Source organism: Gadus chalcogrammus, chromosome 1, assembly GCF_026213295.1.
Source record: "Gadus chalcogrammus isolate NIFS_2021 chromosome 1, NIFS_Gcha_1.0, whole genome shotgun sequence".
Lineage (NCBI taxonomy): Eukaryota > Metazoa > Chordata > Actinopteri > Gadiformes > Gadidae > Gadus > Gadus chalcogrammus.
Window position 1 is genome coordinate 1,327,760 of NC_079412.1, and position 23,120 is coordinate 1,350,879.

Below are 23,120 nucleotides of genomic sequence, written 5' to 3' on the forward strand. Positions count from 1 at the left end.
ACTTTTTTTCAAATTTTCCATTGGTGTACCTGTATTGATGCTGTGATGGTTGAGAGGTTAAGGCGTTGGACTCGATATCCATTGGGGTTTCCCCGCGCAGGTTCGAATCCTGCTCACAGCTAATCTTTTCAATGGAACCATTCCGTCCTCATTTGATTATCTCAAAGGAGAAATTTAAAGTTGTGGATTCATTCCTTTCCTTTTGAACCTCCAATATGAAGATTGTCAAAACACTTGTTATACTGGGTATTGAGGACCGTCTTTGTTCACTGTATGTGATTGGGAAACTTTTGCCAATAAAATCTGGGTTTACACCTAAAATATGAATGTGTTATGAAGCAGTGTTTAAGGCATCAGACTCGAAAACTCAGTGGGAATAGCGAAAGCTCAAATACTTCACATATACCTGTCTGCTGAGATTTTTGACTAGATCAACCAATCGACAAGCCCGAGCAATTCTTAAAGGCCAATCCAACTTGACCAACAGATATTCCCTTTGTTTCATTCTTAAAGGTCTTATGATGAGAGAGGGGTAATGAATTTACATCCAAAATCCAATGGTTTCGATCCGGGCCGGTTCAAATTCTACCAGGGGCATCTTATTAGAAACTAATCCGGTTATGGAAAATTTGTCTTGTAAATTTGACAAACAAAAATGAAGTTTGAAGCTGGAAACAGATGTTTCAATGTGTAACAAGGGCCACTTTAATCTATCCCAGGTCCCTCGGGACTCTTTTTGAATAAAATGCCATTTGGGTACATGGCAAATGAGCTGTGATGGCCGAGTGGTTACGGCGTTGGACTTGAAATCCAATGGGTATTACCCGCGCAGGTCCAAATCCTGCTCACAGCGTTGTATGTTAATATTCTGTGCTGAGTTTTGAGTTTCTTGACATGACATCTGCCCAAACAAGGTGGGTAAGAAGATGTAGTCAAAATCCGATGCTGTTATCGCCGAAAATGTTCTAATCTTGCTCACAGCTATTAACTCTAAATCAATCAAAAAATTGTCATTTATATAGGTCAAGGAAATAAAGGATGATATTTAATTTGTGGTTACACGTTGATACACCTCTATGAAGATTTTTGAACTGATGTTTTATTCTGCGTTTAAGAACTTCTATATTTTCAACGCTTGTCATCTGGTACTTTTTTTTCAAATTTCCCATTGGTGCACATTTATTGATGCTGTGATGGCCGAGAGGTTAAGGCGTTGGACTTGATATCCAATGGGGTTTCCCTGCGCAGGTTCGAATCCTGCTCACAGCGAATCTTTTCAATGGAACCATTCCGTCCTCATTTGATTATCTCAAAGGAGAAATTTAAAGTTGTGGATTCATTCCATTCCTTTTGAACCTCCGCTATGAAGATTGTCAAAACACTTGTTATACTGGGTATTGAGGACCGTCTTTGTTCACCGTATGTGATTGGGAAACTTTTGCCAATAAAATCCGGGTTTACACCAAAAATATGAATGTGTTATGAAGCAGTGTTTAAGGCATCAGACTCGAAAACTCAGTGGGAATAGCGAAAGCTCAAATACTTCACATATACCTGTCTGCTGAGATTTTTGACTAGATCAACCAATCGACAAGCCCGAGCAATTCTTAAAGGCCAATCCAACTTGACCAACAGATATTCCCTTTGTTTCATTCTTAAAGGTCTTATGATGAGAGAGGGGTAATGAATTTACATCCAAAATCCAATGGTTTCGATCCGGGCCGGTTCAAATTCTACCAGGGGCATCTTATTAGAAACTAATCCGGTTATGGAAAATTTGTCTTGTAAATTTGACAAACAAAAATGAAGTTTGAAGCTGGAAACAGATGTTTCAATGTGTAACAAGGGCCACTTTAATCTATCCCAGGTCCCTTGGGACTCTTTTTGAATAAAATGCCATTTGGGTACATGGCAAATGAGCTGTGATGGCCGAGTGGTTACGGCGTTGGACTTGAAATCCAATGGGTATTACCTGCGCAGGTCCAAATCCTGCTCACAGCGTTGTATGTTAATATTCTGTGCTGATTTTTGAGTTTCTTGACATGACATCTGCCCAAACAAGGTGGGTAAGAAGATGTAGTCAAAATCCGATGCTGTTATCGCCGAAAATGTTCTAATCTTGCTCACAGCTATTAACTCTAAATCAATCAAAAAATTGTCATTTATATAGGTCAAGGAAATAAAGGATGATATTTAATTTGTGGTTACACGTTGATACACCTCTATGAAGATTTTTGAACTGATGTTTTATTCTGCGTTTAAGAACTTCTATATTTTCAACGCTTGTCATCTGGTACTTTTTTTTCAAATTTCCCATTGGTGCACATGTATTGATGCTGTGATGGCCGAGAGGTTAAGGCGTTGGACTCGAAATCCAATGGGGTTTCCCTGCGTAGGTTCGAATCCTGCTCACAGCGAGTCTTTTCAATGGAACCATTCCGTCCTCATTTGATTATCTCAAAGGAGAAATTTAAAGTTGTGGATTCATTCCATTCCTTTTGAACCTCCGCTATGAAGATTGTCAAAACACTTGTTATACTGGGTATTGAGGACCGTCTTTGTTCACCGTATGTGATTGGGAAACTTTTGCCAATAAAATCCGGGTTTACACCAAAAATATGAATGTGTTATGAAGCAGTGTTTAAGGCATTAGACTCGAAAACTCAGTGGGAATAGCGAAAGCTCAAATACTTCACATATACCTGTCTGCTGAGATTTTTGACTAGATCAACCAATCGACAAGCCCGAGCAATTCTTAAAGGCCAATCCAACTTGACCAACAGATATTCCCTTTGTTTCATTCTTAAAGGTCTTATGATGAGAGAGGGGTAATGAATTTACATCCAAAATCCAATGGTTTCGATCCGGGCCGGTTCAAATTCTACCAGGGGCATCTTATTAGAAACTAATCCGGTTATGGAAAATTTGTCTTGTAAATTTGACAAACAAAAATGAAGTTTGAAGCTGGAAACAAATGTTTCAATGTGTAACAAGGGCCACTTTAATCTATCCCAGGTCCCTTGGGACTCTTTTTGAATAAAATGCCATTTGGGTACAAGTCAAATGAGCTGTGATGGCCGAGTGGTTAAGGCGTTGGACTTGAAATCCAATGGGTATTATCCGCGCAGGTTCAAATCCTGCTCACAGCGTTGTATGTTAATATTCCATGTTGAGTTTTGAGTTTCTTGACATGACATCGGCCCAAACTAGGTGGGTAAGAAGACGTAGTCAAAATCCGATGCAGTTATCGCCGAAAATGTTCTAATCTTGCTCACAGCTATTAACTCTAAATCAATCAAAAAATTGTAATTTATTCAATTTAAAGTTGTGGATTCATTCCTTTCCTTTTGAACCTCCGCTATGAAGATTGTCAAAAGACTTGTTATACTGGGTATTGAGGACCGTCTTTGTTCACTGTATGTGTTTGGGAAACTTTTGCCAATAAAATCCGGGTTTACACCAAAAATATGAATGTGTTATGAAGCAGTGTTTAAGGCATTAGACTCGAAAACTCAGTGGGAATAGCGAAAGCTCAAATACTTCACATATACCTGTCTGCTGAGATTTTTGACTAGATCAACCAATCGACAAGCCCGAGCAATTCTTAAAGGCCAATCCAACTTGACCAACAGATATTCCCTTTGTTTCATTCTTAAAGGTCTTATGATGAGAGAGGGGTAATGAATTTACATCCAAAATCCAATGGTTTCGATCCGGGCCGGTTAAAATTCTACCAGGGGCATCTTATTAGAAACTAATCCGGTTATGGAAAATTTGTATCATATTTGCTTACGTCTTGTAAATTTGACCAACAAAACTGATGTTTGAAGCTGGAAACAGATGTTTCAATGAGTCACAAGGAGGGCCACTTTAATCTATCCCAGGTCCCTTGGGACTCTTTTTGAATAAATTGCCATTTGGGTACTTGGTAAATGAGCTGTAATGGCCGAGTGGTTAAAGCTTTGGACTTGATATCCAATGGGTATTACCCGCGTAGGTTCAAATCCTGCTCACTGCGTTGTATGTTAATACTGTGTGTGGAGTTTTGAGTGTCTTGACATGACATCTGCCCAAACTCGGTGGGTAAGAAGATGAAGTCGAAATCCAATGCTATCGATCCGAGCCGGTTCAAATTCTACCAGGGGCATCTTATTAGAAACTAATCCGGTTATGGAAAATTTGTATCATATTTGCTTACGCCTTGTAAATTTGACAAACAAAACTGATGTTTGAAGCTGGAAACAGATGTTTCAATGAGTCACAAGGGCCACTTTAATCTATCCAAGGTCCCTTGGGACTCTTTTTTAATAAATTGTCATTTTGGTTCTTGGCAATTAAGCTGTAATGGCCGAGTGGTTATGGCGTTGGACTTGATATCCAATGAGTGTTATCCGCGTAAGTTTAAATCCTGCTCACAGCGTTGTATGTTAATATTCCATGTTGAGTTTTGAGTTTCTTGACATGACATCGGCCCAAACTAGGTGGGTAAGAAGACGTAGTCAAAATCCAATGCTGTTATCGCCGAAAATGTTCTAATCTTGCTCACAGCTATTAACTCTAAATCAATCAAAAAATTGTCATTTATATAGGTCTAGGAAATAAAGGATGATAATGAATTTGTGGTTACACGTTGATACACCTCTATGAAGATTTTTGAACTGATGTTTTATTCTGCGTTTAAGAACTTCTATATTTTCAACGCTTGTCATCTGGTACTTTTTTTCTAATTTCCCATTGGTGTACATATATTGATGCTGTGATGGCCGAGAGGTTAAGGCGTTGGACTCGAAATCCAATGGGGTTTCCCCGCGCAGGTTCGAATCCTGCTCACAGCGAATCTTTTCAATGGAACCATTCCGTCCTCATTTGATTATCTCAAAGGAGAAATTTAAAGTTGTGGATTCATCCCTTTCCTTTTGAACCTCCGCTATGAAGATTGTCAAAACACTTCTTATACTGGGTATTGGGGACCGTCTTTGTTCACTGTATGTGATTGGGAAACTTTTGCCAATAAAATCCGGGTTTACACCAAAAATATGAATGTGTTATGAAGCAGTGTTTAAGGCATTAGACTCGAAAACTCAGTGGGAATAGCGAAAGCTCAAATACTTCACATATACCTGTCTGCTGAGATTTTTGACTAGATCAACCAATCGACAAGCCCGAGCAATTCTTAAAGGCCAATCCAACTTGACCAACAGATATTCCCTTTGTTTCATTCTTAAAGGTCTTATGATGAGAGAGGGGTAATGAATTTACATCCAAAATCCAATGGTTTCGATCCGGGCCGGTTCAAATTCTACCAGGGGCATCTTATTAGAAACTAATCCGGTTATGGAAAATTTGTATCATATTTGCTTACGTCTTGTAAATTTGACAAACAAAACTGATGTTTGAAGCTGGAAACAGATGTTTCAATGAGTCACAAGGGCCACTTTAATCTATCCCAGGTCCCTTGGGACTCTTTTTGAATAAAGTGTCATTTGGGTACTTGGCAATTAAGCTGTGATGGACGAGTGGTTAAGGCGTTGGACTTGATATCCAATGGGTGTTACCCGTGTAGGTTCAAATCCTGCTCACAGCGTTGTATGTTAATACTGTGTGTGGTGTTTTGAGTGTCTTGACATGACATCTGCCCAAACTCGGTGGGTAAGAAGATGAAGTCGAAATCCAATGGTTTCGATCTGAGCCGGTTCAAATTCTACCAGGGGCATATTATTAGAAACTGATCCGGTTTTTAGAAAATTTGGCTTGTAAATTTGACAAACAAAAATGAAGTTTGAAGCTGGAAACAAATGTTTCAATGTGTAACAAGGGCCACTTTAATCTATCCCAGGTCCCTTGGGACTCTTTTTGAATAAAATGCCATTTGGGTACGTGTCAAATGAGCTGTGATGGCCGAGTGGTTAAGGCGTTGGACTAGAAATCCAATGGGTAATACCCGCGCAGGTTCAAATCCTGCACACAGCGTTGTATGTTAATATTCCATGTTGAGTTTTGAGTTTCTTGACATGACATCGGCCCAAACTAGGTGGGTAAGAAGACGTAGTCAAAATCCGATGCTGTTATCGCCGAAAATGTTCTAATCTTGCTCACAGCTATTAACTCTAAATCAATCAAAAAATTGTCATTTATATAGGTCAAGGAAATAAAGGATGATAATGAATTTGTGGTTACACGTTGATACACCTCTATGAAGATTTTTGAACTGATGTTTTATTCTGCGTTTAAGAATTTCTATATTTTCAACGCTTGTCATCTGGTACTTTTTTTCAAATTTCCCATTGGTGTACATGTATTGATGCTGTGATGGCCGAGAGGTTAAGGCGTTGGACTCGAAATCCAATGGGGTTTCCCCGCGCAGGTTCGAATCCTGCTCACAGCGAATCTTTTCAATGGAACCATTCCGTCCTCATTTGATTATCTCAAAGGAGAAATTTAAAGTTGTGGATTCATTCCTTTCCTTTTGAACCTCCGCTATGAAGATTGTCAAAACACTTGTTATACTGGGTATTGGGGACCGTCTTTGTTCACTGTATGTGATTGGGAAACTTTTGCCAATAAAATCCGGGTTTACACCAAAAATATGAATGTGTTATGAAGCAGTGTTTAAGGCATTAGACTCGAAAACTCAGTGGGAATAGCGAAAGCTCAAATACTTCACATATACCTGTCTGCTGAGATTTTTGACTAGATCAACCAATCGACAAGCCCGAGCAATTCTTAAAGGCCAATCCAACTTGACCAACAGATATTCCCTTTGTTTCATTCTTAAAGGTCTTATGATGAGAGAGGGGTAATGAATTTACATCCAAAATCCAATGGTTTCGATCCGGGCCGGTTCAAATTCTACCAGGGGCATCTTATTAGAAACTAATCCGGTTATGGAAAATTTGTATCATATTTGCTTACGTCTTGTAAATTTGACAAACAAAACTGATGTTTGAAGCTGGAAACAGATGTTTCAATGAGTCACAAGGGCCACTTTAATCTATCCCAGGTCCCTTGGGACTCTTTTTGAATAAAGTGTCATTTGGGTACTTGGCAATTAAGCTGTGATGGACGAGTGGTTAAGGCGTTGGACTTGATATCCAATGGGTGTTACCTGCGTAGGTTCAAATCCTGCTCACAGCGTTGTATGTTAATACTGTGTGTGGTGTTTTGAGTGTCTTGACATGACATCTGCCCAAACTCGGTGGGTAAGAAGATGAAGTCGAAATCCAATGGTTTCGATCCGAGCCGGTTCAAATTCTACCAGGGGCATATTATTAGAAACTGATCCGGTTATGGAAAATTTGGCTTGTAAATTTGACAAACAAAAATGAAGTTTGAAGCTGGAAACAAATGTTTGAATGTGTAACAAGGGCCACTTTAATCTATCCCAGGTCCCTTGGGACTCTTTTTGAATAAAATGCCATTTGGGTACGTGTCAAATGAGCTGTGATGGCCGAGTGGTTAAGGCGTTGGACTAGAAATCCAATGGGTAATACCCGCGCCGGTTCAAGACTCGAAAACTCAGTGGGAATAGCGAAAGCTCAAATGCTTCACATATACCTGTCTGCTGAGATTTTTGACTAGATCAACCAATCGACAAGCCCGAGCAATTCTTAAAGGCCAATCCAACTTGACCAACAGATATTCCCTTTGTTTCATTCATAAAGGTCTTATGATGAGAGAGGGGTAATGAATTTACATCCAAAATCCAATGGTTTCGATCCGGGCCGGTTCAAATTCTACCAGGGGCATCTTATTAGAAACTAATCCGGTTATGGAAAAATTGTCTTGTCAATTTGACAAACAAGAATGAAGTTTGAAGCTGGAAACAGATGTTTCAATGTGTAACAAGGGCCACTTTAATCTATCCCAGGTCCCTTGGGACTCTTTTTGAATAAAATGCCATTTGGGTACGTGTCAAATGAGCTGTGATGGCCGAGTGGTTGAGGCGTTGTACTTGAAATCCAATGGGTATTACCCGAGCAGGTTCAAATCCTGCTCACAGCGTTGTATGTTAATATTCTGTGCTGAGTTTTGAGTTTCTTGACATGACATCTGCCCAAACAAGGTGGGTAAGAAGATGTAGTCAAAATCCGATGCTGTTATCGCCGAAAATGTTCTAATCTTGCTCACAGCTATTAACTCTAAATCAATCAAAAAATTGTCATTTATATAGGTCAAGGAAATAAAGGATGATAATGAATTGTGGTTTCTCGTTGATACACCTCTATGAAGATGTTTGAACTGATGTTTTATTCTGCGTTTAAGAACTTCTATATTTTCAACGCTTGTTATCTGGGACTTTTTTTTCAAATTTCCCATTGGATTACATGAATTGACGCTATGATGGTTGAGAGGTTAAGGCGTTGGACTCGAAATCCAATGGGGTTTCCCCGCAAAGGTTCGAATCCTGCTCATAGCGAATCTTTTCAATGGAACCATTCCGTCCTCATTTGATTATCTCAAAGGAGAAATTTAAAGTTGTGTATTCATTCCTTTCCTTTTGAACCTCCGCTATGAAGTTTGTTAAAACACTTGTTATACTAGGTATTGAGGACCGTCTTTGTTCACTGCATGTGATTGGGAAACTTTTGCCAATAAAATCCGCACAGCAAAAACCACAGTGTACATTGTACTCTATGGGTGTACATTTAACACTCACTTCGGGGTATATATAGGTCCAAGAGTTCAGTGTTCGCTGAACACTGTTAGAAGAGCAAAATATGTACTCCAAATTTAGAGTTACATTTGAACACTTTGAGAGTGCAAATGTACTCTATTAGTGGTTATTTTGGGCACTCATTCAGTGCTTCCTTACACCTGCAGTGTAAACCTAGAACCCCAGAGAGAGAAAATATGTACTCCAAGTCAGTGCTTTGTAGCACTTCGCAGAGCTGATTATTTAATACTTCTAGAGTGAGAATGTACTCTGACTGGTGTACAACCAACACCTTTGAGGTGAATTATCAACACTTCATGAATGAATAGTCTACACATTAGATTCTTGCTGCTGTTACAGTAGCAAGAAGTTACAGTACATACATATATAATATAGTTACAGTACATACATATATAATATAGTTAACATTATAGTTAAACTTTAATTATTTTTATCAAGAACCATATTTAGTTTTACATTTATATGATGTAACAAACAACTTGAAAATAAATAAATGTGTCCCCGTCAACCAATTAAAGGGGAATTCCGGTGTAAAACGGATTTGGGATATGTTTTGTATGATAATGAGTTGAAACGTTCGTTTTGGAGCACAAAAAAACGCATATAGACGCTTAATAAAACGAGGCATTGAGAACTTTGTAAGTGTACAGATTGTTTATTAAAAAGTACATTTTATACACACAATACCATCAGTAGATCACCCGTCGACACCATTTTGTTTTCAAGATTCGATAAGTAGATTGGCCAACACAGAGATTGTGACATCCATCAGCAACACACAAGCTCTGGCGGCATGCCATGGGACCTTTAAAAATAAAATAAAAATTATCAGGATACAATTACCCTGTGAAACTTCACTACACGATCCACAGCTTCCCGGATACTGATTTTGACAGCTCCCTTCTTTCCACTTGGAGGTGGTGGCAGGAGGTAGACCAGCAGGAGAAGTGAGGCCATGTCACTATCCCAACCTGAAAAGGGAGAACACATACTTTGAGCATGAAATACACCTGATGAAAGCACATGACACAACATAAAAGGTTCAAAAAGTTCTTAGTCAGCATCTAAAAAGGTGGCCAAATACAAACAGGTTATTATCATAGGACCCTTTTTAAAAAAAAAAAAGGGTCCTATGTTCCCCAGTCTCATACAAAGAGGGGAACATAGGACCCGGGGAACATAGGACCCGGGGAACATAGGACCCGGGGAACATAGGACCCGGGGAACATAGGACCCGGGGAACATAGACACGCTCCCACTAAATTAAAGCCACGTGCCTCGTTAGCATTAGCTAAAAATGTTAACGAGGCGTTAGCTAAATTGAAGACATGTGCCTCATTAGCATTGGCCATTAAGTTTGACGTTAGCTAAAATCGTTAGCATTTATAAGTTGGTTATCAGATCTAAAAGACGAAGAAATGCTGAATATTCTGCATTCAGGGTTTCTGCAGGTTTGAACAAGTTAAATTTAAGCCTCTAATACCTTCTTAAGACCCATTATGAATACAATTTCTGACCTATGTGAAGGACATACGCACAACTAACTATGAAACATAGAAACCCTGTGCATTATTCACTTGGTACTTTTCTTACCTGTTTACATTCCCATGAAGTTCAAAAATGTCTTCGCTCACTCGGAGCAATTCCTTGGCGATATTGATTCGATCCTCTCTAGTCAACCGTCTCTGCCGAAACAGTTTTCCGCGTAGTGTGGAAGAGGACAAACGGTCACATGTCTCTAGATTCAACCAATGAGAAGGCGCAGCGAGCCAATGACGAATCGAAACCTAAACCGACGTGCCGCCGGGATAGTTGGACACTCAACCGTTGTACACTCAGGGAGTCCATCATCCTAAAATAAACACTTAAATTACTCTACACCAGCATTATACTTAGAGACAACACCCAAGAGTGTTTCTGGTACACCCCAAAAAATGTACTTAGTGCCTATTCAACACCAAAGTGTATAAAATCTACTCTGGTCATGAATACTCTGGGATTTTAACACTTTGCGATTTGCTGTGCGGGTTTACACCAAAAATATGAATATGTTATGAAGCAGTGTTTAAGGCATTAGACTCGAAAACTCAGTGGGAATAGCGAAAGCTCAAATACTTCACATAAACCTGTCTGCTGAGATTTTTGGTAACCCTTCCTTTTACAGTCCCCTAATTACTAGGTATTTACCCGGTACCTGCATGGTAAATTATAGTGTATTACTGGGTAATTACCACTGGTAATAAGAAGGTAAATACAGAGGTAGTTACCCGGTAAATACATGGTAAATCATAGTGTATTACTGGTTAATTACCACTGGTAATAAGAAGGTAAATACAGAGGTAGTTACCCGGTAAATACATGGTAAATCATAGTGTATTACTGGGTAATTACCACTGGTAATAAGAAGGTAAATACAGAGGAATTATCCAGTAAATTATAGTGTATTACTGTGTAATTACCACTGGTAATAAGAAGGTAAATACAGAGGAATTACAGCTGATGTACCAAGTAAAACCTCCACTATTACCCATCAACTCAACTAAGTAGCGTGTAGTTGTAACTGTTTTAGTTTGGAAATAACTCTGATATTGTGTACTTCCTAGGAAATTAGGCAACCAATTCTTAGAAAAACCTATTATCCAAGGTTTATGTTGGTAACAGCCCAAATTTAATGATGTACTATCTAGAAATTAGCATAGTACTTTCCAATAAAATACTTTTTCTTAGTTATTATTCATAGCTACACCCATTTAGAAAGGGTTTATTCAATTTACCACTATGGAATTACTTACCTGTTAACAACCTCTGCAGGAAGTTTTCCTCTAGTGTCATGGTACATCTTCTTAAATACTGGGTACGAAGCCGTTTGTTTCCATGGTATTACCAGGTTCTTACCATATCATTTATAATAGATACATTCCATTGTCCATGCAGTCAACACAAACTTGTACCATGTACGTTCTGCGACGTTACCAAGTAAAACACGACAATTTACCCAGTAAGTAAGCTGAAACTGTACTGTAAAAGGAAGCCTCGTTTGTTTCCATGGTATTACCAGGTTCTTACCATATAAATTGTAATACATTATTCCCTTTTCCATGCAGTCAACACAAACTTGTACCATGTACGTTCTGCGACGTTACCAAGTAAAACACGACAATTTACCCAGTAATTAAGCTGAAACTGTACTGTAAAAGGAAGCCTCGTTTGTTTCCATGGTATTACCAGGTTCTTACCATATAATTTGTAATACATTATTCCCTTTTCCATGCAGTCAACAAAAACTTGTACCATGTACGTTCTGCGACGTTACCAAGTAAAACACACCAATTTACCCAGTAATTAAGCTGAAACTGTACTGTAAAAGGAAGCCTCGTTTGTTTCCATGGTATTACCAGGTTCTTACCATATAATTTGTAATACATTATTCCCTTTTCCATGCAGTCAACACAAACTTGTACCATGTACGTTCTGCAACGTTACCAAGTAAAACACGACAATTTACCCAGTAATTAAGCTGAAACTGTACTGTAAAAGGAAGCCTTGTTTGTTTCCATGGTATTACCAGGTTCTTACCATATAATTTGTAATACATTATTCCCTTTTCCATGCAGTCAACACAAACTTGTACCATGTACGTTCTGCGACGTTACCAAGTAAAACACACCAATTTACCCAGTAATTAAGCTGAAACTGTACTGTAAAAGGAAGCCTCGTTTGTTTCCATGGTATTACCAGGTTCTTACCATATAATTTGTAACACATAATTCCCTTTTCCATGCAGTCAACACAAACTTGTACCATGTACGTTCTGCGACGTTACCAAGTAAAACACGACAATTTACCCAGTAATTAAGCTGAAACTGTACTGTAAAAGGAAGCCTCGTTTGTTTCCATGGTATTACCAGGTTCTTACCATATAATTTGTAATACATTATTCCCTTTTCCATGCAGTCAACACAAACTTGTACTATGTACGTTCTGCGACGTTACCAAGTAAAACACGACAATTTATCCAGTAATTAAGCTGAAACTGTACCGTAAAAGGAAGCCTCGTTTGTTTCCATGGTATTACCAGGCTCTTACCATACAAGTTGTAACTGGTTATTCCCTTTTCTATGCAATCAACACAAACCATATATGTTCTGAACGACTGCAACATCGTTCACCAGTAGTTAAGCACTTTAATTGTTGTTATAAAACCCCAAACCACTGTTGATGAAAGACATATTAAAATTAAACAAAATCAAAGGCTTATCTTTCAAACAATGCATATCTCACAAACAGGCACTGAACACTGAAGAAATTGGCCAAAAAAAAGAGCCGTCCACATCAACTCAATTTAAATGTTACTGATGGTGTTTTCATAGAACACATGACAGTGTTATGGCAAGTGACCACAAGGAAGACTGCTTCAACCTCTACAATTTGAATAAGTGGTGAATGCCATGCAGCAATCTGCCTATGGGAGCATCTTTGTGGTCATTCGCAAACCAATGAGTCCACTCAATGAATGAGAGATGACTCTTTAGTGTCTTCTCTGAGGTATCCCTGCAGTCTCCACATCTGGGATTTGAAGGCTGACCAAGACCTGACCAGGTACCTCCAAATCTCCCCTTCAAGAATCAGAAGACAAGAAAATAAACATTAGGACTGTCAATTAATGAACATTTCTAGAACATGTAGAACTCAAAGATTATTTTGTTTATCAGTTAAGAAAGGATGCTGGTCCTCTGGCCATTGTGTTTGGTCATATTGAAAAGAGAAAAAGGCATAGCCGTAAATACAGTTAATAGGACGGGAGGGGACAGGCAGTTAGCTCCGGTTAGCCCTTTAGCATCGAGCTAGCGGAGCTTCTGTCATTCAAATAACTCGGACATGTTGTTTAAAACCTATAGCACCCAATTCATTAAAATATCCGGATTTAATCGGGCTCTCTCCCGTAAGTACAGTTAATAGGACGGGAAGAGACAGGCTCTGTTAGCCCCGGTTAGCGCGATGCTAAAGAGCAGCTCTACCGGAGCATGCCACCTCAACAGGTGCAAGTTAGCCTCCGGTTGGATATTCGCCGGATATTCGGTTTACCACCCAATCGGATTCATCAACATAAGTGCAATACATTACGGGCTTAGTATGTTGAGGACGGTTTAGGACACCGTATCGCGAAAAATCACAAACACATGTTGTCGCCATCAATGTCTGTGCAACAACGTCATTTACGTTCTGGCTGCTACCTGTTTTAGGGACCGTCAACAAATTACACTCACCTACTGTTGGCAGAGACGTTACCATGGAATTGTTTCAGGAAATGAATCACACAAATATATTGCAATATAGTTAATCATAATGCAGTTAATAGTTTAATATTCGACAAAAATCGACCAAACTATATTTGAAATTATTAATTGCATCCCGTTTAACAATAATGCAATATATTAGCAAAGTTACCTGCAGTAAGTAGCAGCCCACCATTGGCAACTACTACTACAATCAGGTGACAAAATTTATTTTTTTGTGATTTTTATGTTATTTTATATGATTTATTTCCAGAAACAATTCCATGGTAACGTCTCTGCCACCAGTCGGTGAGTGTAACTTGTTGACGGTCCCTAAAACAGGTAGCAGCCAGAGAACGTAAATGACGTAGTTGCACAGACATCGATGGCGACAACATGTGTTTGTGTGATTTTTCGCGATACGGTGTCCTAAACCGTCCTCAACATACTAAGCCCGTAATGTATTGCACTTATGTTGATGAATCCGATTGGGTGGTAAACCGAATATCCGGCGAATATCAAACCGGAGGCTAACTTGCACCTGTTGAGGTGGCATGCTCCGGTAGAGCTGCTCTTTAGCATCGCGCTAACCGGGGCTAACAGAGCCTGTCTCTTCCCGTCCTATTAACTGTACTTACGGGAGAGAGCCCGATTAAATCCGGATATTTTAATGAATTGGGTGCTATAGGTTTTAAACAACATGTCCGAGTTATTTGAATGACAGAAGCTCCGCTAGCTCGATGCTAAAGGGCTAACCGGAGCTAACTGCCTGTCCCCTCCCGTCCTATTAACTGTATTTACGGCTATGCCTTTTTCTCTTTTCAATATGACCAAACACAATGGCCAGAGGACCAGCATCCTTTCTTAACTGATAAACAAAATAATCCTTGACTTCTACATGTTCTAGAAATGTTCATTAATTGACAGTCCTAATGTTTATTTTCTTGTCTTCTGATTCTTGAAGGGGAGATTTGGAGGTACCTGGTCAGGTCTTGGTCAGCCTTCAAATCCCAGATGTGGAGACTGCAGGGATACCTCACAGAGAAGACACTAAAGAGTCATCTCTCATTCATCGAGTGGACTCATTGGTTTGCGAATGACCACGAAGATGCTCCCATAGGCAGATTGCTGCATGGCAAAGCAGTCTTCCTTGTGGTCACTTGCCATAACACTGTCATGTGTTTTATGAAAACACCATCAGTAACATTTAAATTGAGTTGATGTGGACGGCTCTTTTGTTTGTCCGATTTCTTCAGTGTTCAGTGCCTGTTTGTGAGATATGCATTGTTTGAAAGATAAGCCTTTGATTTTGTTTAATTTTAATATGTCTTTCATCAATAGTGGTTTGGGGTTTTATAACAACAATTAAAGTGCTTAACTACTGGTGAACGATGTTGCAGAACATATATGGTTTGTGTTGATTGCATGGAAAAGGGAAAAACCAGTTACAACTTGTATGGTAAGAGCCTGGTAATACCATGGAAACAAACGAGGCTTCCTTTTACAGTACAGTTTCAGCTTAATTACTGGGTAAATTGTCGTGTTTTACTTGGTAACGTCGCAGAACGTACATGGTACAAGTTTGTGTTGACTGCATGGAAAAGGGAATAATGTATTACAAATTATATGGTAAGAACCTGGTAATACCATGGAAACAAACGAGGCTTCCTTTTACAGTACAGTTTCAGCTTAATTACTGGGTAAATTGTCGTGTTTTACTTGGTAACGTCGCAGAACGTACATGGTACAAGTTTGTGTTGACTGCATGGAAAAGGGAATAATGTATTACAAATTATATGGTAAGAACCTGGTAATACCTTGGAAACAAACGAGGCTTCCTTTTACAGTACAGTTTTAGCTTAATTACTGGGTAAATTGTCGTGTTTTACTTGGTAACGTCGCAGAACGTACATGGTACAAGTTTGTGTTGACTGCATGGAAAAGGGAATAATGTATTACAAATTATATGGTAAGAACCTGGTAATACCATGGAAACAAACGAGGCTTCCTTTTACAGTACAGTTTCAGCTTACTTACTGGGTAAATTGTCGTGTTTTACTTGGTAACGTCGCAGAACGTACATGGTACAAGTTTGTGTTGACTGCATGGAAAAGGGAATAATGTATTACAAATTATATGGTAAGAACCTGGTAATACCATGGAAACAAACAAGGCTTCCTTTTACAGTACAGTTTCAGCTTAATTACTGGGTAAAATGTCGTGTTTTACTTGGTAACGTTGCAGAACGTACATGGTACAAGTTTGTGTTGACTGCATGGAAAAGGGAATAATGTATTACAAATTATATGGTAAGAACCTGGTAATACCATGGAAACAAACGAGGCTTCCTTTTACAGTACAGTTTCAGCTTACTTACTGGGTAAATTGTCGTGTTTTACTTGGTAACGTCGCAGAACGTACATGGTACAAGTTTGTGTTGACTGCATGGACAATGGAATGTATCTATTATAAATGATATGGTAAGAACCTGGTAATACCATGGAAACAAACGGCTTTGTACCCAGTATTTAAGAAGATGTACCATGAGACTAGAGGAAAACTTCCTGAATAAACTGAATAATCCCTTTCTAAATGGGTGTAGCTATGAATAATAACTAAGAAAAAGTATTTTATTGGAAAGTACTATGCTAATTTCTAGATACATCATTAAATTTGGGCTGTTACCAACATAAACCTTGGATAATAGGTGTTTCTAAGAATTGGTTGCCTAATTTCCTAGGAAGTACACAATATCGGAGTTATTACCAACCTAAAACAGTTACAACTCACACACTACTTAGTTGAGTTGATGGGTAATAGTGGAGGTTTTACTTGGTACATCAGCTGTAATTCCTCTGTATTTACCTTCTTATTACCAGTGGTAATTACACAGTAATACACTAATTTACCGGATAATTCCTCTGTATTTACCTTCTTATTACCAGTGGTAATTACCCAGTAATACACTATGATTTACCATGTATTTACCGGGTAACTACCTCTGTATTTACCTTCTTATTACCAGTGGTAATTACCCAGTAATACACTATGATTTACCATGTATTTACCGGGTAACTACCTCTGTATTTAACTTCTTATTACCAGTGGTAATTACCCAGTAATACACTATAATTTACCATGTATGTACCGGGTAAATACCTAGTAATTAGGGGACTGTAAAAGGAAGGGTTACCAGATTTTTGACTAGATCAACCAATCGACAAGCCCGAGCAATTCTTAAAGGCCAATCCAACTTGACCGACAGATATTCCCTTTGTTTCATTCATAAAGGTCTTATGATGAGAGAGGGGTAATGAATTTACATCCAAAATCCAACGGTTTCGATCCGGGCCGGTTCAAATTTTACCAGGGCCATCTTATTAGAAACTAATCCGGTTATGGAAATTTTTTATCATATTTGCTTACGTCTTGTAAATTTGACAAACAAAACTGATGCTTGAAGCTGGAAACAGATGTTTCAATGTGTAACAAGGGCCACTTTAATCTATCCCAGGTCCCATGGGACTCTTTTTGAATGAATTGCCATTTGGGTACTTGTCAATTAAGCTGTGATGGCCGTACCTGCGGGTTTTCGGACTGCCTCCGAGGTCCGAACACATTACAAAAGGTCCGAACAAATCCGAACGAGGTCCTAACATGCTCCTAACCAGGTCCGAACATATTCCTTCAGAGATCAAAGAGTTTCGAATGAGATCCGAACACAGTTCCGAACAGTATAGGTCACGTGACGCGGGAGGGGCGGGAATATACGATGAACATCGCGTTAGAGTCGCAGCCATTTTTTCCACCGCTTGCGGGAGATAAAACATCGGTAGAAAGGTAATAACGTATTTATTTGTCGTATAAACGAAATAGTTGTGCCAAGTTTCATCCCCTCCGGTAATGGAGTCTTGTTATGTGCTTGAACAGCGCAAACAGGTGTATGAAACAAGTTTAATTGTGCCAAGTTTAATTATTAACAATAATGATCCTTGCCAAGTTTCATCCCCTCCGGTAATGGAGTCTTGTTATGTGCTTGAACAGCGCAAACAGGTGTATGAAACAAGTTTAATTGTGCCAAGTTTAATTATTAACAATAATGATCCTTTAGTTTGCCTGCTTTTATTTTGTGAAGCACTTTGTGCTACAATGTCTTCGTATGAAAATATTGATTGATTGAATAATACAAATAATGATGATAACATTAATATTATTAGAACTTTATTTGTATAGTAATAAAACAGTAATGCAAAACATACCTACCCACCTACAAACATACATATATAAATACATACACATGTATCATTTCTACCAATCTGTCTGTCTGTACACACACATAGCCTAGCTCGACATTAACCTGTTTTACATTTGATGTTTGCAGATGAAGGAAGCAAAGCCTGATTCCTATTGGAGGGATGTATGCCTCAAGTATGCTCGGGGCCAATTCCATTTTACCACAGGCAAACGGCCAGGGGCCAAAAAATGGAAAAAGGCCTTAGAAAAAATAGATGCTTGCCCGCTGCAGAAGCAAATTAACACCAAGGATCTGTTTGGGAGAAGCCTTAAGTGCTCCTGTGGGTTCCACAAGGTAGGTGAAATTATTTACTAATTGATTGTTTGCTGGTTTGTTTGTTTGTTTTTTCCTCTGGTGGGCTTCAGTGATTTTGCAGTAATGCCTCTGATGTTTTCAAAGCCTGTTTGCTTTTTATTGATTTTCTTTTAACATGTCAGAATAAACACTATTCAATGCATCGTTCTATTTTGTGGATTTATTTATTGAACAATATGTATCTGTACCATTCTGGAGAAAACTAGTATAGTAGTGTAGGATTCTTAGTTGCATGTAGCATAGCATGGCCCTCTTTTTGTAACCCCCCCCCCCCCCCCCCCCAGCCAGCAGATCTGTCATCAGGCGCTGCTGGGTCTAGTGAGGCAGGAGGAGTTAAGACGGACGAGGCAGGGAGCACGGACGTAGGGAGAGGAGAGACAGAGGCAGCGAGAGGAGGCACAGAGGCAGCGAGAGGAGGCACAGAGGCAGCGAGAGGAGGAGAGACAGAGGCAGCGAGAGGAGGAGAGACAGAGGCAGCGAGAGGAGGAGACACAGAGGCAGCGAGAGGAGGAGACACAGAGGCAGGGGCAGTCAACGCAGAGGCAGGGAGAGGAGACGCAGAAGCAGGAGAGGGAGTGCAGTGCTGCCTGTGCAACCTGCATGTGGAGGGAGACCGGTTCACCCAGCACCTGTCGGACCACCACACGGAGGAGCAGTGTGATACCTGTGGGGCCAAGGTGCAGGGTGCTGTTGGTCTTTTGAACCACATCGAAGTGGTTCACTATGCCTTCAGGGTACCATCAAAGCCGTCTCTGCCCCCTTCTTCATCCTGCTCTGCCGCGCCACACCACACGGCAGCTCCACCACCTGCAGCACACTTCAGGGTACCATCAAAGCCGTCTCTGCCCCCTTCTTCACCCTGCTCTGCCGCGCCACACCACACGGCAGCTCCACCACCTGCAGCACACTTCAGGGTACCATCAGAGCCGTCTCTGCCCCCTTCTTCATCCTACTCTGCCGCGCCACACCACACGGCAGCTCCACCACCTGCAGCACACTTCAGGGTACCATCAGAGCCGTCTCTGCCCCCTTCTTCATCCTACTCTGCCGCGCCACACCACACGGCAGCTCCACCACCTGCAGCACACTTCAGGGTACCATCAGAGCCGTCTCTGCCCCCTTCTTCATCCTGCTCTGCCGCGCCACACCACACGGCAGCTCCACCACCTGCAGCACAGAGGGTCAACTGGAAAGGTTTCCTGCCTGACCAGTTCAGAAGGGTGATCCAGGAAGCCGATCAGGTCTGGGTTTCCAAATGCTTGTATGAGCCTACAGGCCAACTCAAGCAAAAGATCCAGGCCTGCTGGTTTCACCCTCCACTGGAGCCCAAACCATCCCCTCCTGAGCCTGGCTGGTACTTCCGGCAGAGGCTGTTTATCTGGGCACCGATGAGGATGTGGGGGATCCCCTCAAAGTGCCCCCAGTGTTCCTCAAAGATGAACAGCTCCGGGATTTACCGGAAGGTAAGGGAGGTGATCGACGTGGATAGCCGCTATTATCTTGTGGGAGCGGACTATCCACGTTGCTGCAGGTGCTCGCAGCCGGTCTGCCCATGGAGCTGCGACATGCTCTCGCAGCTGGATGTGGCACACAGGAGCCTGTTTCCCGCTGTCCTCACAACACAGCTGGCTCTGGATAGGAAAGTGATGACCTTCCTGAAGCCGAGGACCAGCGGGAACAGTTCCTCCTACCTCCAGTCTGTCATAGCGGAAGGTCACAGCGAGGAGTGGGCACGGCAGACCATCCGCTACCTGGCTGACTGCGAGCTGCACAAAAAGATGGCTACATTTGTCCCCTCTGCAGCCATATACCCTCCTCCACCACCCTTCAGGCCCCTTCCACTCGCCCAGTGGTTTGAGACAGTCCACTCCAACGACATCCTCAGCCACGTGGAGGAGATGAAGGGTGTGATCACTTCAACCTATGGGAGAATCCTGAAAATGGACTCCACAAAAAAGGTGACGGTTTCAACGCCTGAAGGAGGCCAAGAGAGCGGAGTGAAAGAGCAGCCACAGCGGACATACTCCCATTGACGACCAGCTCATGGCCACCATCAGCTCAGCTGAAATGAAGAGGCACTGCAGGAGGAGGACGCGTGGAGTGGAGGAGATGCGGAGCAGTATTTCAGGGCTCCTGGAATCTGTGTGGGAGCTCACAGACACCACAGGGCTGCGTCTGGTGAGTCATGACAGCATGCGCCACGTGTGGGAAGTACAGCAGAAGCACCTGGAGTGCCTCCAAGACCCTGCAGGTGTTGCACTGTACACAAAGGTGGGGACACTCCAGAAGGGCGGCAAGGAGCTGGACATCCTTAGGTGTGGTAGGGGGTCCTCCTCCCTGGAGAGTTTCCACCGGCACCAGTGTGCTTTCATTCCAGGTACATTTGCATGTGTTGTGATTGTTCAAAATAGCACAATTACCACTGACGGGTATTCATATGTATTCACTTTACAATAACGGTTGACTGGACAGGGTGTTTTGTTTCTTAGGCTGGCGGTGCAATGCGGTGCACATGCAAATGTACATGCTGGAGGGTATATCAAGGTGGAACATGGGCCGGGCCAAGGAGGCAGTAGATGTGGAGGGGGCCTCCACCCTAAGAAGCTTCGATGTTCGGTTGATGTCCCACCTTAACAACCTAAGCCAGCATGTGCATGGTTGTGCTCTGGTGCCAGAGTTCACCCTTCCTGGGAAACCTACTGGTAAGAGAGATCTCAGAGCAACACTGGTTGCCCGGAGTATTACATCCCCTCCTCTTTTTCTTAGGCACCCCCCTACCCAGAGGACATGCATTTCTTGAGTGCAAAGATTGTGCTATTCATGTAGGAGATGGATGTATGTACAGTATGTATGTCCTTTCTTTATCTTTGTGTTTATGCTGGTTACAGGCGAACGCATAGCCGTGGAATATTTATTGGAGCAGACCAATAGAGGCGACCTGCTGGCTCCATCACAGGCCTCCATCTCAGAAATCCCCTTGCCGGTGCTGGAGGAGGAGGAGGAGGAGGAGGAGGATGATGCCATCAGCATGCCTGCCATCAGCGTGCCTGCCTTCAGCGTGCCTGCCATCAGCGTGCCTGCCATCAGCGTGCCTGCCATCAGCATGCCTGCCATCAGCATGCCTGCCATCAGCATGCCTGCCTCTGTCACAGAGGTCAATAACATACAATAAGATAAATTAATGTAAAATTAGCATTGCTCACATACTAGAAACAAGAGTGTACATTTATTTGCTTGTTTTTTCTTTTTCTCTCTTATCACTTTTCAGACCAGCCAATGTGATTCGAGGGGCGTTCCGGGGTGGGACGCAGTAGATGCCCTTGCTGCCTACCTACTCGCATTAAACCGCACCATAACGGCCTTGTCAGCCAAGGAGGAGGCGGACATAGTTCGCCTGTACGCGGCTTTACATGCGATGGATCGGAAACCTTCAAGGTACAAAATAGTAATTATTATTATTACACCAAAATTAAACATACATTCCATGGAATGAATTAAGCATATGGATGTCTCTTTCACCGTTCAGGTACACCCAGAAGGCAAAGAAGAAATCGCATGCATCAGGAGGACCATGGAGAGCGCCGAGGAAGCCGAGTGGCTCTGCTCCTGGACAGCAGGCGGCAGAGAGGTGCTTGACCACAATTTGATATCATTTTATGAAATGTATTTATTATGTGTAGATTATTTTATTGAAATCCCTGTTGACATTGTCACTTGGTTCTTCATGACTTTATATCCTTGTTCACAGTACATATCATATCATCCTTCTCTCCCACAGGCTGTACATGACTCATGGCCAAGCAGCCCAGGACCCCGAAGTTCACAGGGTCTGTGAGTGTGTCTGCCTCAGACTCTTAAAAGAGTTTGAGCAGTCACGCAACAGGCCAAAGGACACAAAGGGGAAAACAATGCCCATCCCTCAGTCCATCGTAAGCGTGTACAGCCACATCAAACAGCTGCTGGAGGACAGCAGGGTTGTCTGTGATGACACAGACCTGGTTCTGGTGCCAGTAAACAACACCACAGTCTCTTCATGGTATGTGTTATTTCATTTACCTTTCCCATACAGTCAAGACAGTTTATAAAGATTTAACCTCAAGAAAAACCTCCACCTGCATGCTGGTTAGAAAATATGTAATAACCTTAGGGAGGGAGGATAGGCTTACATAAAATAATGAATGTTTGTGTTGTAGGCTGCTTAGGAGGGATAAAAGGAAGGACAGGGACATGCTGCTGCAAGGCACTGTACTGCCCAAACAGGTGCACCTGGCAGAGGAGCCTCTCCCTGCTCTGAACACCCTTCCGGCTGCCCCTGTGCAACATGCACATGGGGCAATGACATTTGAGGAGCCTGAAAATCATGAGGGGGAAGCTTTCCCCCGCCAGCGCACTCTAGCGGCGAACAAGCCTCCGCCATCTCCACCTCCCCAGTTCCCTCCACAATTTGGGCCACTTCCTCCATTTCCTCATCTTCCCCCATATCCGCACTTTCCATTTCCATATCCTCATGCACCTCCACTTCCTCATGCTCCTCCATTTTACATTTCTACTCCATATCCTC

The 23,120-nt window shown here is 41.6% G+C and overlaps 1 protein-coding gene and 13 non-coding genes across 14 annotated transcripts; all 14 read left to right on the top strand.

Moving 5' to 3' along the window:
* The first annotated feature begins 39 nt into the window (after positions 1 to 39).
* On the top strand, positions 40 to 121 carry trnas-cga (transfer RNA serine (anticodon CGA)). Its single transcript has one exon. It is a non-coding gene; the product is annotated as a tRNA-Ser (tRNA).
* Positions 122 to 771: 650 nt separating this feature from the next.
* On the top strand, positions 772 to 853 carry trnas-uga (transfer RNA serine (anticodon UGA)). Its single transcript has one exon. It is a non-coding gene; the product is annotated as a tRNA-Ser (tRNA).
* A 334-nt stretch (positions 854 to 1,187) lies between these two features.
* On the top strand, positions 1,188 to 1,269 carry trnas-uga (transfer RNA serine (anticodon UGA)). Its single transcript has one exon. It is a non-coding gene; the product is annotated as a tRNA-Ser (tRNA).
* A 650-nt stretch (positions 1,270 to 1,919) lies between these two features.
* trnas-uga (transfer RNA serine (anticodon UGA)) lies at positions 1,920 to 2,001 on the top strand. Its single transcript has one exon. It is a non-coding gene; the product is annotated as a tRNA-Ser (tRNA).
* Positions 2,002 to 2,335: 334 nt separating this feature from the next.
* On the top strand, positions 2,336 to 2,417 carry trnas-cga (transfer RNA serine (anticodon CGA)). Its single transcript has one exon. It is a non-coding gene; the product is annotated as a tRNA-Ser (tRNA).
* Positions 2,418 to 3,067: 650 nt separating this feature from the next.
* trnas-uga (transfer RNA serine (anticodon UGA)) lies at positions 3,068 to 3,149 on the top strand. The gene has a single exon. It is a non-coding gene; the product is annotated as a tRNA-Ser (tRNA).
* Positions 3,150 to 4,753: 1,604 nt separating this feature from the next.
* On the top strand, positions 4,754 to 4,835 carry trnas-cga (transfer RNA serine (anticodon CGA)). Its single transcript has one exon. It is a non-coding gene; the product is annotated as a tRNA-Ser (tRNA).
* Positions 4,836 to 5,502: 667 nt separating this feature from the next.
* On the top strand, positions 5,503 to 5,584 carry trnas-uga (transfer RNA serine (anticodon UGA)). The gene has a single exon. It is a non-coding gene; the product is annotated as a tRNA-Ser (tRNA).
* Positions 5,585 to 5,888: 304 nt separating this feature from the next.
* trnas-aga (transfer RNA serine (anticodon AGA)) lies at positions 5,889 to 5,970 on the top strand. The gene has a single exon. It is a non-coding gene; the product is annotated as a tRNA-Ser (tRNA).
* Positions 5,971 to 6,303: 333 nt separating this feature from the next.
* trnas-cga (transfer RNA serine (anticodon CGA)) lies at positions 6,304 to 6,385 on the top strand. The gene has a single exon. It is a non-coding gene; the product is annotated as a tRNA-Ser (tRNA).
* A 667-nt stretch (positions 6,386 to 7,052) lies between these two features.
* On the top strand, positions 7,053 to 7,134 carry trnas-uga (transfer RNA serine (anticodon UGA)). Its single transcript has one exon. It is a non-coding gene; the product is annotated as a tRNA-Ser (tRNA).
* Positions 7,135 to 7,919: 785 nt separating this feature from the next.
* Positions 7,920 to 8,001, top strand: trnas-uga (transfer RNA serine (anticodon UGA)). Its single transcript has one exon. It is a non-coding gene; the product is annotated as a tRNA-Ser (tRNA).
* A 333-nt stretch (positions 8,002 to 8,334) lies between these two features.
* On the top strand, positions 8,335 to 8,416 carry trnas-cga (transfer RNA serine (anticodon CGA)). Its single transcript has one exon. It is a non-coding gene; the product is annotated as a tRNA-Ser (tRNA).
* Positions 8,417 to 19,947: 11,531 nt separating this feature from the next.
* LOC130390633 (uncharacterized) lies at positions 19,948 to 22,052 on the top strand. The gene is made up of 6 exons (XM_056600701.1): positions 19,948 to 20,022; positions 20,185 to 20,517; positions 20,600 to 20,936; positions 21,049 to 21,261; positions 21,448 to 21,713; positions 21,828 to 22,052. Exons 1-6 carry the CDS (start codon positions 19,948 to 19,950, stop codon positions 22,050 to 22,052), a joined length of 1,449 nt encoding a protein of 482 aa, XP_056456676.1.
* The last annotated feature ends 1,068 nt before the right edge of the window (positions 22,053 to 23,120 follow it).

Excerpts from the sequence above, each read along its gene's own strand:
- LOC130390633 (XM_056600701.1), top strand. The coding sequence starts at position 19,948 with ATGAGGATGTGGGGGATCCCCTCAAAGTGCCCCCAGTGTTCCTCAAAG. Across the intron at positions 20,937-21,048 it reads CCAGTGTGCTTTCATTCCAG|GCTGGCGGTGCAATGCGGTG; the intron begins GTACATTTGCAT and ends TTTGTTTCTTAG. Across the intron at positions 21,262-21,447 it reads CCTTCCTGGGAAACCTACTG|GCGAACGCATAGCCGTGGAA; the intron begins GTAAGAGAGATC and ends TGCTGGTTACAG.